General features: G+C 35.2%; 1 protein-coding gene across 2 annotated transcripts in view; it reads left to right on the top strand.

Moving 5' to 3' along the window:
- The first annotated feature begins 3,239 nt into the window (after positions 1 to 3,239).
- The window catches only part of LOC124358749 (nuclear pore complex protein Nup153-like), a 45,426-nt gene continuing 35,570 nt past the window's right edge, over positions 3,240 to 13,095 (top strand). For both annotated transcript variants that reach the window (XM_046811055.1, XM_046811049.1), the window contains exon 1: positions 3,240 to 3,407. In XM_046811055.1, the coding sequence (XP_046667011.1) occupies positions 3,339 to 3,407 (69 nt within the window). In that variant the 5' untranslated portion in view covers positions 3,240 to 3,338. The remainder of the gene's footprint in view (positions 3,408 to 13,095) is intronic.

Below are 13,095 nucleotides of genomic sequence, written 5' to 3'. Positions count from 1 at the left end.
ATGTATTGGTAATTTAAATCAATGCCAAATTTTCCCTAATAGTAAACTTAGCACAACCAAAATCTAACTGTAAAAGCATAAAATTAATATTGTTAAAGTTTTTCATAATATTGTTTTAATTATGGTTTCAAATATTTTAGGGAGAAAATGCTTGCTGCATGCAATTGGACAGTGTAATGAAGCCATTAATGACTGTTAGTAAAACACCCATACATTAAGTTCTTTATAGGGGTTTAAATTTATAAAATTATGCATTACCATTGTGCTTGTTTTATACAGTACAAGTGCCTATTTAGTACAAAGTCGCTTATCACCGGTCGCGTAACAGTAACGTTGCTTTCCACATTTCAAGCCCATAGCTCATTTCATTCTCGAAATGTCAGATAGACATGTATACAAAATGCCTCTAAAATGTAGACCCGGAAATTCTCTGAACTTGAAATGCACTATTATGCGAATTGATTGAGATTTTTTTGCATTTTGGACGTTCTAAATGCTCCTTACAAAATCAAACCGTAGGTAAAGTGGGAGTAGGTCAAGCCGTAATATGCCATCATAAGAACATGAGTAGGACCTCAAAACATAAATGTCAAAGGAAAGTTTAGCTAATTGACGAATATGATCAATGTGAGCATTCCAAGTCAATCGATTCGGAATTATTGCAAGAAAGTTTGAACCATCCTCTTCCTTCAGCAGGGAGTCATCTAATTAGAGGAATTTCCTTTGTTCCAGAATTATTTTGAATTCTTCACTGAAACAAAGTGTTGCGTCATCAGAATACATCGAGTGTCTTTATAACGTAGTGATGACACTACGCCTTTGAAGTAGATAAGAAAAATAATTGGACTGCAGATTTATCTTTGAGAGACTCAATAACATGTGGGAATTAGTTAAGAGGATTGGTCTAAAATTTGGACGACTTGTTATGGCTAAGAAATGGACTAAGGCCATCAGAGACGCACGCGACAGGTGTTATAAGATTGAAGTTTGTGAAGCAATTTAGCGTGATCAACACAGTCAAGACTTTTCATAAATCGAGAAACGCTCAGTGGAATTTCGCCCTTCTTACATCTTCACAACTACTTCGACTAGACTCATGCATGACTGCGTGTATGTTCGTCTTATACTTTGTGAATAGTATTAAGTATAATCATAATTATATTTAAGATTACTACATGAATTAATAAAAGACTACCCTTATGTCATCATAACCTTGAAATCTTGAAATCTTACTTACATCAAAGGAAACTATCTACAAGCTGGGATGGGAAAACCTCAAACCTCTTGGTTGTTGAGCATAAAGTGCTCATGGCTCAATTCTGGGACCATTTCTGTTTATCATTTTTATTAATGATATTTATTACAATGTAGCGGGTAGTATTCTGTTGTATGCCGATGACTCGACCCTGTTTGCAACTCATAAGGACTGTGCAATCGCAGAAACACTTGTTAAGAAATGCTTCATATTGTTTCAGTCAGAACAGTTTGTACCTAAACCAGGATAAGACTCAGGCGATTACTTTTAGCTTGTGCAGCAATGGTGCTAATGTGGAGGGAATGAAGCTGCTTGGCTTTAATCTGGATTCGAAACTTGTCTGACATAAGCATGTTGATGCCTTATGTAGTAATCTAAGTAGGGTAATACTTTTGCTTCGAAAGCTTAAAGTAGAAATGTTCTTTGAGTTTGTCAAGTTAGCTTACTTTGCCTTTTCCCACTCCCACATTTTTTACGGTACCAGGCTTTGGGGACACTCTGCTAGTGTAATTTGAGTTCTCCGGTTACAGATAAAAGCCCTTAGGGTACTAAGTGGAGCACAGCTGCTTCGACACTGTTTTTCTCAACACCAGATTATGACAGCGTACAATGTGGTACAACACACACACAATTAATGTCTGCATGTGTTTAGTGTTATTATTTATATAGTGCACGGACCAAAGCTCTTTCAATTGATATACGGACTTGAATTAATGAGCCCTGAATAAAATAGTTTCTCTTAGTCATATCATGACTGTTTTGTATTCTTAGATATAGTCTTTCATAAATTGTAGCCTAGTTTTAGTTTTAATATTCACTTTTATGCCTAGTTATATTTATATTTGTATTAGTGCAAGGCCAGTTATATAATAATTAATTAATTAGTGCAGGGGCATGAACTAATGCACACTGTTTGTAACTTTTAGTCAAATCCTTATTTTCTTACATTTAGTCACTTTTAAAAATGTTGGTTAGTGTTTAATTGTAATACCTGCACGGATGCTTAGTTTTATTTCTATTTTAGTACATGACCTGATGGACATTTATTGGTGCACGGACTCTAATTATTGCACGCAGCTAAGTTTTGTAGTTGAATGTTGTTTTCGCTAGACGTAGCCTATTACAATTTCTAGTTCAGAACTCAGAACTGAGATCGGCTGAATAAATCATTTGAATTAAGTGTATTCACAGTTCACAGGTCAAAAATCTTTATTTCTACTATATTTCATAGCAAATACATATTGTCAAGTGCAGTAAGCACGTGTGACAAATCTTTACACATATCACATAAAATTGTAATATAATTTGGTCGATTGCACATTAAATTAATAAACTAAATCCTGCAACTACCATTATTAAACAGTGTTTATTTGGTATATAACTTATACTATATTAAACTAAAGAAATGCCAACAACAGACTCCCAGCTCATACCAGATCTAAGTTTCACATATGACAACCAACAAGTCTAAATATTCACACATACATTTATAAGCTAAAAATAAGTACATATTAAACTATTAATACAAATAACAACAATATACATCAATCTGTATAAATAACAACAATAAATAAACAAGATAACATCATAAAATCTCTAATTATAATAAATAATAAATATAATTACAAATAACAATACAAATAACATTTAAATAGATAAATAACAAATAACGAACTGTAATAAATACTATAACAAATTTGAGTCTTTATAAATGAATAGAAAATAACCAATATCGTGAAATATAAAAAAAATCAAGAATTATTCATTGAAAAAAGGGTTGGTCTGATTCAAAAAATATTGTTATGAATATGTTATATCTCAGATCTAGTAAAAACTAAATTTTGTTCAAACTTATTATAGTGTACCATCCACTATATTATAAATGAGTCAACATTTTCTACCTCGTGGTTACCAAATCCATGTGACTAGTTATTTGTACCGTTTTGTTGGCCAACCTGCATCACAACAGGCTTAACTACTTGTCGTTCAAGTGCCGCCATTTTAGCTGTGTAGAAAGTTGAAGTGTAAATTTTTTGGTGATGGTGTGATTAAATTGAATGTATTTTAATCCCAAGGAGTTAACATGGCCAAGGGAAGTAATAATCTCAGGGGTAGAACTTCTGATGCTTCCAAGCCATACGATGTTTCAAATGTAAGTACAATTTCGTCTTTACTTTTACGGCGCCAAAGTGTGCAGTGCTCATGGTGATCTATAGTGACCGACCTCTAGCTGAGAAAACGGTTTTATGGAATAAATTTAGACACACTTTGTAGTAAGATATAATTTTAACTATTATGTAGAAGCACGGAATGTCAAGTATGTTTAGTAGATTTGTTAATTGTAAGCACACGTTTTAAGTTCAGATGCCCATAACCTATTGCATTACAAAAATTAATTGGGATAGACAAAGTGGGTTATAGGCTACTGATTTTTCATTGGTCCATTGGAATAAAGCAGATCGGTGTACATATGAACACTGTTTATTCACATAAAGGTACTTTTAAATTATATTTGTACCTACTGATTCCTCATTATGCGTTGGTTATGGAAAAAGTCAAATTTGACAATTGTTATGAGGCAATAGCCCACTCAAACATGTGAGCATAGGTTTAGGTAGTCTAATTATTTAATTGGAAATATTAAGTGGTATTGTAGTTGTGAAGACATTGTTGGGTATTGACATGCTAAATTCAACTGAAATAGATTTCAGTTGTCAATTGCCTAAGTAGATTAATATAATTAGGCTAGTACACAAGTTTTATGTCATAATGTTCTTTATTATATTAATAGTTTAGGAACACCATATTTATTGGACTAAACTATATAAATACATAATAAGCCTAGCGTGTACTAAGTTAGAGAAGGAACAATGAAAGAAAGATACGTGATTGAAAACATAGAAGTTAATGGCTATTGGCTCTTTATGTAAGTCAGTCTACCCTCAGAAAGACTGAGCTGGTTTGCCCTCAGGTATGTCTGATAGGCAAATAATTAGGTTAGATACGTTTTCATTAGTTGACCTGCAATGACAATAGTTAAATTACAAATAATAATCTCTGATAGGGTGGTTGGCTCTATAATAGAACTGATAGTCAGTTAGATTAGATAAGTTTTCATTACTATAGGCTATTTTTATCTGTTGGGCTGCAGTATAATAAGCATCCAACACTCTAGTGATAAATAATATAGAATCATCAATATTCATGAGTAAAGAATCCTTGATAGGTACAACTACTTTATACAAAATTACGTTGTATTTCAAAATATACCGTAGTATAAAACATAATGTTATGGTGAATAAAAACCAATCTAGGATATGTATTTATAAAATATGACAAACAAAACAGTATAAAATTTACTTACTTTTACTATTTTGAAGGATAAATAATGTGCCTAACACAAATTAAACATGTGCATAACTACTTTACTTACTGCTATTACATATCTGAAGTATTAGTGTCAATTGTAACAGGTTAATCAGTAGTAACCTAGGCTATTACCAGGATACTGTTGTTTCAGTAACAGCTAGGTTGAATGATGTGTTCTCATAATGATTTTTTGGGTCACTGGGTAGCTAGTAATAGCCGAGGCCATTTCATGTAAGCAATGAGGTATATAATATCAATATAAATATTACTACACTATACAGTGTTATTATGTGATATATAAGTAGGTTTAGATTACGTTATCGTAAATATATTATTAGTAGTACCAAAAATAAATACAACCTTTACAAGCGCTTACGTGATCTGAGCTCGAATTTGGGTACTATCTCAAGAAATGTTCTGGTACTTTGGGATTATACCGACCACACCAGTATGAGGAACACAAAAATATAAATTTATAGAAACAAACATTATAGAACGAAAAAACACTCTTTAATTACAAAATTACAAACTTACAACGATTATCAATTATTAATGGGTTTCCTGTGTCGCCCAGAATGCAGCAATATCAAGGATGAGTGCGTGTAGTGGATTTCCGCCTTCAGCCACAACTGCCGACCGCCACATGTATTCAGCTAGGTATGAGTCAAGATGGTGTCGTGCTGTTCCTCGTTTTTATTACGCCATTTAGCTGAATCCCACATTCGCTCAACCTGTTGAGTATTGGCACCGGTTTCCGGGTCGACAAAATAATATCGATGGTTAACGGTGAAATGTTCAAAACCTGCTGCTTCTAATTCAGCCCGTTTTGTAACCTCTCCTACAGTCCGAAACAGTTGAACTTCCTGGTTCAACGTGGAGTTGAATTTGTTCCATCAAGGTTTTAGCTCCACGATTCGGAACTTGAACCAAACATCTACCTCTGGTTTCCCGGCATAAACCCCCAAATATCCACTGTTGTTGCGGCAAGACACATCCCGCATTATTTTTCCGTTTGGTAAACAAACTTTCGTCTATTTCGACAATACGGCCAACTCCTCCAATCCTACCACCGTTTTTTTGTTCCACAGAGAATGCACACACCTCACGGAGATAGTTATTCTAATCAACAATTTATTGTTTTACTGGTAATCTCCAACTCTCGTTCACACCACGCCATAGATGTCAGTTCGTAAACCCAGCAGTAGAGGAAACGAACTGCAGTAACAAATGGTATTCTACTGTTAGAAAACCAGGTGTCAACGCGCAAACCGACTTTTTTTCAGGCATGGTCGAGTTGTACATTTCCAAAACGGAGCCTTATCAAACGAATACAATGTCATGTCATGTCCATTCAGGCATATTTTAGATATAGGCAACAAGTTATAATCGTGTAAAAAACTTATGGCCCCCTCTTCGCTCCCGGGTAAATCCCAAATTCTCATAGTGTCACCCATCACTAATCTATTACACACACAGTAAAAGACGGAAGTACAACAAAGTGAAGTACTCGACAGACACTGCGGCACGAAAGTACAACAATGCGGCGCACCAGCTGAACGGGCGGCGAGACTCTGCAGTCACGTTGATCGATTTTGACCTCTGTTTTTTTTTTTTTTTTTTTTTTTTTTTTTTTTTTTTTTTTTAAATTGTTATATAGTATTTAGTGTTATTATTTCTTGACGAGCCTTATAACATTGTAATGTTCTATTGGGCTAATAAATCATTTCATTTCATTTCATAAATCATTTCATTTCATTTCTGTCCGAGGATGGGGAGGGGTTTGCGATAATACAATTCCTGTTTTATATTGACGAAATATTGTTCTACGCTAATCAAGTAATCAGTAGAAGCAAAATGTCAAATAACGATTCATGTCTGGGTGTGGTCGGTATAATCCCAAAGTACCGATGTTCTTTGTTTTTCGTCAGCACTGCAGTGTGGCGCCACCAAAGCCTGCACTGATGGCCAAAGGCATTTCTGATTGGTATTTTCCCGGTCCTAGATCAAGTCCTAAATCCTACAATATGGTATTGGAGAAGTTGGACGATCTGAGATATGATCTGAAGTCAGGATAATACTGATCAAAAATGCCCCTGGCCATCAGTGTGGTGGTGCTCCGCACTGCTGGTAAAACAAGAAAAATATCCTCTAGATAGTACCCAAATTCAAGCTTAGATCGCGTGAGTGCTTGTTAGAGTTATCTTTACTGTCATGCACTTAAGCCTCAAGGGCCTTTTGTGCACCCTGGAAGCACACCATGAGGTCAACCATTCTATGACTTTTTACAGTTCTTCAAACCGCCGAAAACAACCGATCAGGTCTTCCTGGGAAAATTTGCCACCCTTGTCTAAACTACCAAATATGGCGTACCGCTCCCTTGCAATTGCAGGTCACTGAAAGAACAGGTGTTCAGCAGTTTCCTACTGCTTCTCATACATTCTAATGAGCCGATCCTCCCGAAGGATACCGACTCTGTGAAGATGCTTCCTCAGGTGACCATGTCTCATAATCAGACTCACAACCCCAGAAGACACTGGTCTATTTAGTGAGAGAAGGTCAGATGCCACCCTTGGAGTAGAACCATTCTGCTCATTCTCAGAACCGGATGCAGCTTCCACCTTCTCTCATTAACCCATTCCGAGACAACCCCAAATGATTCATAACTAGAAATGCCACAAAACGGCTGAGGTCCCATTATATTGGATGCTGAGTCCAATTTAGCCAGGACATCAGCCCTTTTGTTCCCAGAGATCTCCTCATGACCAGGAACCCAACAGACAGTAACATTGTTGATTCTGGCAAGGGAAGAAACGTCTTGATAGCAGTCCCATACAAGTTTTGAGTTGAATACACAGGAATCTAATGTGAAAATGCTAATCGTCTTACTCCTATACCATAGATGAAGATTCTCATGAGCACACTCCATAATAGTTGTGACTTCTGTCTGAAAGACTGTGGGATAAGGACCCATTAGGACCACCAGCTCCCCACATGGTCTTACTCCCACAATTCCAGCAACTGTGCCAATTTTGGTTTTAGAGTTGTCTGTAAACCATTCAAGCTCCGCTGGTGGAAGAGGTTTCTTTCCCTCTGACCAAGCCTCCCTAGAAGGTATGACAATCTTGAAGGGTTTGTCAAAGGAAAATTTTTGTGACATCTGATCCGATATCATGTGCAGAGAGAGCATTTCTCTGAATCAGGATGCTAATTCTGCAGTGCCTCCTGCTGCAGCTCGAGGCCGACTAAAGTTCCGCCTGCTGAAGGCAGTAGGCACTCCTCCTGGCCTTAGCCCGAATGACATTGGCCATTACTCAAATACCACACACATGGTTTAACTTTGTTTCAATTACTTTGGAACAATAACGTTGAAATGTTGAACTGAATCATGTTACAGAATAGACTATTATAGTGAAGCTGTAGTTTTATATGTCAAAGAAATATATGCATTTTAGAATATATAAAATAATACAACTTTCCTTTTACTGAGTTTGGGCAGTTACAATTATTTAACGGGGTAAACAAACATGTATGACAGCATTTTGAATCATTCTAATTGATAATTCGATATTATCGATCAGTCGAGTCCCTTATTATACTGCAGCCTAATGTTGATCACCCTAAGGTACGATAATGTAATTTGGTTTGAGTATTTGTGGCCAAGATTCTTTACTCATTGATCACTGGAGTGTTGGATGTTTAAATTATACTGCAGCCATTTTACAAAATAATAGCACTTATATACATTGAAAACTCTTGGAGCAATTGGAAAAAAATTTAAAATGGTAGTAAATGTTATTAAAACAATACTTTTCCAATATAATTGATTTTTTGGATGCAGCCTTTCGAGCCGACGTGAAACTGTCCATAGATTCCATCCATGAAAAGAACGAGTACCCGGACCTAGTTCCTAACTGAATCATAACCTAGTTCATCAACTTAAATCATACAAAATATATATTTATTTAATAACATGAGGATAAATACTACAAATAAAGATTTTAAATGAATAAACACTATGTTTATGATAATAATCAGCATTTATAGCGGCCATTTTCAGGACTATACTTATTTAACAAGGCAAGTTCCAAGAAACCCTTTATATAGTATGTATGTTGTATGACCTTGTATTTCATGTGTTAAAAAAGTTTTATCAAAATCGGTTCGTTTTTGAGATACGGCTATCCATAGATTTTGTTTTTCAGTGTTTGATATGTAAAATCGATAAATCTCCAAAAATAGGCGAGGCCTAAGAATGAGGGTAGTAATATAATACAGTAGACCATGTATTTAAAGTGTATATGCAGTTTTATCGAAATCTTCACCTAAGTTTTTGAGGTGTAGATATGTATTTTTCTGCATTTGGCCTGTGAAATTAAGTATATTTTGTTCATGAAAACTGGTGTTTTTTCGTTTTAGAATGCCTGTTAAGTAGATTCTATCGAAATTTTTTTAAATGTTCTGTTTGTTTTCAAATAATAGAATTAATTTAGTTGTATTAATTGAACTGGTTCAGGAATAGGTTAGTGGTAGTTCAGGAACTAGGTCAGGAGTAGTTCATGAACTAGGTCAGGAGTAGTTCATGAACCAATTTAGGATTCATGTCAGAGGATTAGTTATTTTTATGGATGGAATATCTGGACAGTTTTACACCGCTCCTTTCATCATCAGGTGACTCCTCAAATTACCTGTGGAGTCACCTGATGATCAAACCTTTGGTTTTGAAAGGCCTCGTCGAAAAAATAAATTATATTGGAAAAGTATTGTTTTAATAACATTTAGTAATACTTACATACATATTTACACTTGTTCAATATGTACAATCTCAAAACAAAATATTAGTACAGTAAAAATACCATTTCTGATTTTGGGAATTTGTGTTTTTAATTTTAATTATGTAAAATGTTGCAATCGTGACATCTAATACTGGGAGGGTTAATACTTTCCTTGCTAAAATTCATGGTGATAATGACAGGAATATTACTTAGGTTTACTTATTATTTATTATTGTAATAAAGTACACTCTTGTAGAATTTAAATATATTGAACTGGAAAAATATTAGAACCCGTTAAAACAAATTATTTAGTAGTTGTTGAGCAATTTTAGTGCAAAAATATAAATATCTAGTTCCTTGGTCGTGTACCAACTTTTTTTGAAAAATCCCCAACCAAAAGATGCAGGATTTACTATCCAGAAAAAAATAGGAAACACTAAATAAAATTATATAACTTGTATGTATTGTACTAACATATATACAAAAAGTAACTAATTGACAAAAAATGCAATGGTTTATTGATAGATGCAAAACAAATACTGGTACCAGGAGCATTTCCGATCAGTACCTTATCGACTTCAAATCATGTACCAGATCATCCACCTTTTCCAACGTCACATCATGTTGGGCGATCTGGCACAAGATTTTTGAGGTTTGGAAAGTACCGATCGGAAATGTTTTTGGCCATCAGTGCGGGCTTCGGTCGCGTCTGCCTGCACTTCTGGTGAAAAAGAAACACATCTCTCAAGATAGTGCCTAAATTCAAGCTCAGATCACGTGAGCACTTGTAAATGTCGACTTACCTTTTTAAATTTATAATACGTATAGCCTATAATAAATAATAGGTAGGAACAGAGTGGCCGCCTTCTCGCTGACATAGCTTCCTTTCGGTTGGTAGAAAAAAAGAATAGTACCTGGACTTATATGATGCGCTCAACAAAAATGTGGTATCAGCATAATTTACCATCTTCTATTTTAAATTATGCTTAATGAATAAGAAATTAATATTTAAAAAATTATAATTCACAAATAGGCCTAAATATTATTTATTTTAAATAACAGTACTAACTTAAATAATTTTTAACTGTACGAGAGGGTTAATACGATTTTACAGTTTGAACTTGTAAGAAATGAAATGCAGGCTATACACTGTTAGGTTTTTACAACACTGAATCTACTTTTGTGGAACATTCTTGATTGTACTTTAGTACTGCAGTCTCTGTGTACATTCTGTTCCATTTCATCATATGAGTGTTTCATTTGTCCTGGTAACGGTCCTCTGCAATGTCCTGGTGAAATCCTTCACCATGTTTGTCACTGGTGTCACCCAGATTTCTTAGGAAAACTATCCAAATGGCTGTCCAAGTAATGATTCTTAATGCTCTTAGTACACATAAGGCCCTTGTTTTTTGTCATGTGATTTATTAGTTCAACATAGTTGTCGGCTTTGTTGTTGATTAGAAATTTCTTGGCAACAAGAACAAATGATGTCACTGTTTCCGTTCAGCTTGATTCATGGAATTTACAAAATTAGGATCCTTTATCAGTTGTCTAATTTGAGGTCAGGACTGTAAAAAATGTTCTGTGCTCACCCCAGGTATTTTATGGCCGATGTATAAAGTATTCACCATCTTGGCCCAAAACCTTCACAAGCTGCTTCATTAGACCTTGCGTAATGTGCAGAGAAGGCAAGATGATCCTGTCTCGTTCAATTAAGGTCAAGCAAATCTCTCGCCAAGAACCATGTTCTCTCTTTTAGACCACTCTCTTCTCACTCAGTGCTGCTGTTTAACCCATTGCGGATCGTATTGTTTTGGCGCGCGGGCACGAATTAATTTACGGTCAGCGGCTGCACGAACAGCAATGGTGCGCCACATTGTATCGCTCGCTATTGTATACTAGAAAATTCAGCTGTGAAGGTATTCGTTCAGATGGAACATGGGCCTACTGGGGTATCCGTGGTGTAGGAACGATAACACCCGAGCAAAGTTCCGAGGTGGCAGGGATGATGTCTGAATCATAGTCTAAATAAAGCGGCTCGGGCAAAGCTATCACAACATCCGGGCCATTGTCTAGACTAAACCTGCCAATATGTACGTCTGTGTGTTTAGTTCTGTGTCACTAACCTCAAAAGTATTATAATAACAACTCAGGAAAACACCCAATCAGAAGCGCTAAAAAGCAGAGAGTAAACTCATATGAATGATTTTTCAACTTCGACATACAACTGCGATCTGTAGGATATTTATAAAACTTTTAAAAACTAAATGTAGACCGTTGTTAAACACTCTTAGTTGACAAGTGAAGATGATCGCCCGATCTATCAGACATTAATAGAACTATTTGGAGGGAAACTTAAAAGCAGACTACTTTTGTAACCTGAGCTCGTCATCAGTGGCGTCGTTAGGCCTGGCCGCTGCGTGATGAGCCCAGCTCGTCAGTGATCCGCAATGGGTTAACTCTGCTATCCCATAATCACAAGTAGCATGAAATTTGGTGAAGCCTCCTAGCTGTTCGAGAAGAAAGTTAACCATTTTCAAGTCCACACAAATTACTCATTCATGATTTCCTTTAAATTTAATCTTATCCAATACAAAAGCAGTTGTGTCATTGGATACTGTTCTCTTGAAGAGTAAAATGTTTAACAATGTGTTATTAATTTAATTTCGATGCCTGTAACTCATGATTCTTTTCAAAGTCCAAGGTCTTATACAAGATCTCTTTTTGATTAAATTATTGAGGTTTTAATGTTGTCGTCCCCCCCCCAAAAAAAAATTATAGGTAGAAAATAAATTGTTTTTAAATGTTCAACAAGCTAAAAGTTCTCATGAAAACCATATTACAGATAAAATGAAACTGTGGAAATAACTGCGATGCAGGACTTTTTACTCCCAGAATGTGTTGTTTTCTTGGAGAGACAAAGAAGAACGTAGAGTTTATTCAATTTGGACTTTTTATACTCTTTATAATTTTAACCCTTTAAGGAGTATGGACGTCATATGACGGCTCCTTTCGATAGGCTACAATGAGTAATGGATAACTACTACATGTTTACACGCACTCCTTAAAGGGTTAATATCTGAAATAAATAAATATAATGGGTTCATTGACAATGACAATGACAAAAAGTTTTATTGCCTTGAAACAAATATGGGTGATTGGCAAAGGTCATTAAAGTTAATCAAATAGTTTTAAAAATCTCAACTCATAGCAGAACACAAATCAGGTTTTGGACAGCTGACGTGAACGTAGTACGGGTCAACCACATTGTTGTGAAACTGTAAACAAGTGCCGGGTTTTGTGTTTGAGGTTACGAATCCGATAGTATTTGGTGTTGTTATTATTGTTTTTTTTTTAGCTTTCTTAGGTTATAGTTTTAGTTGTTCAGTATGGGTGAAAACTTTAGAGACCGATCAAATGATCTTAGAGAGCTCGCAGGGCGGGATCTAGTGACGCTGAGTGAAAAATGAAACTTTGTATATATTGTACATATGTAAATAAGGTAAGATTAAAATTTATTATTTTATTTTTGTTTTAACTGTCATACTTATATAAGTATAAATGCAGTCAAGAGATTATGTTTACCCACGAACAATAATATTTATTTAGAAATGTACGCATTTTTGAAAATAAGTAAATATGGGTGCTTTTTCATACAAAGCCCTATAACACATACGTTTTGAGGTAAAAGTTACAATA

The sequence above is a fragment of the Homalodisca vitripennis genome, chromosome 1 (assembly GCF_021130785.1).
Source record: "Homalodisca vitripennis isolate AUS2020 chromosome 1, UT_GWSS_2.1, whole genome shotgun sequence".
Lineage (NCBI taxonomy): Eukaryota > Metazoa > Arthropoda > Insecta > Hemiptera > Cicadellidae > Homalodisca > Homalodisca vitripennis.
This window is presented reverse-complemented; position numbering and strand designations above follow the sequence as displayed.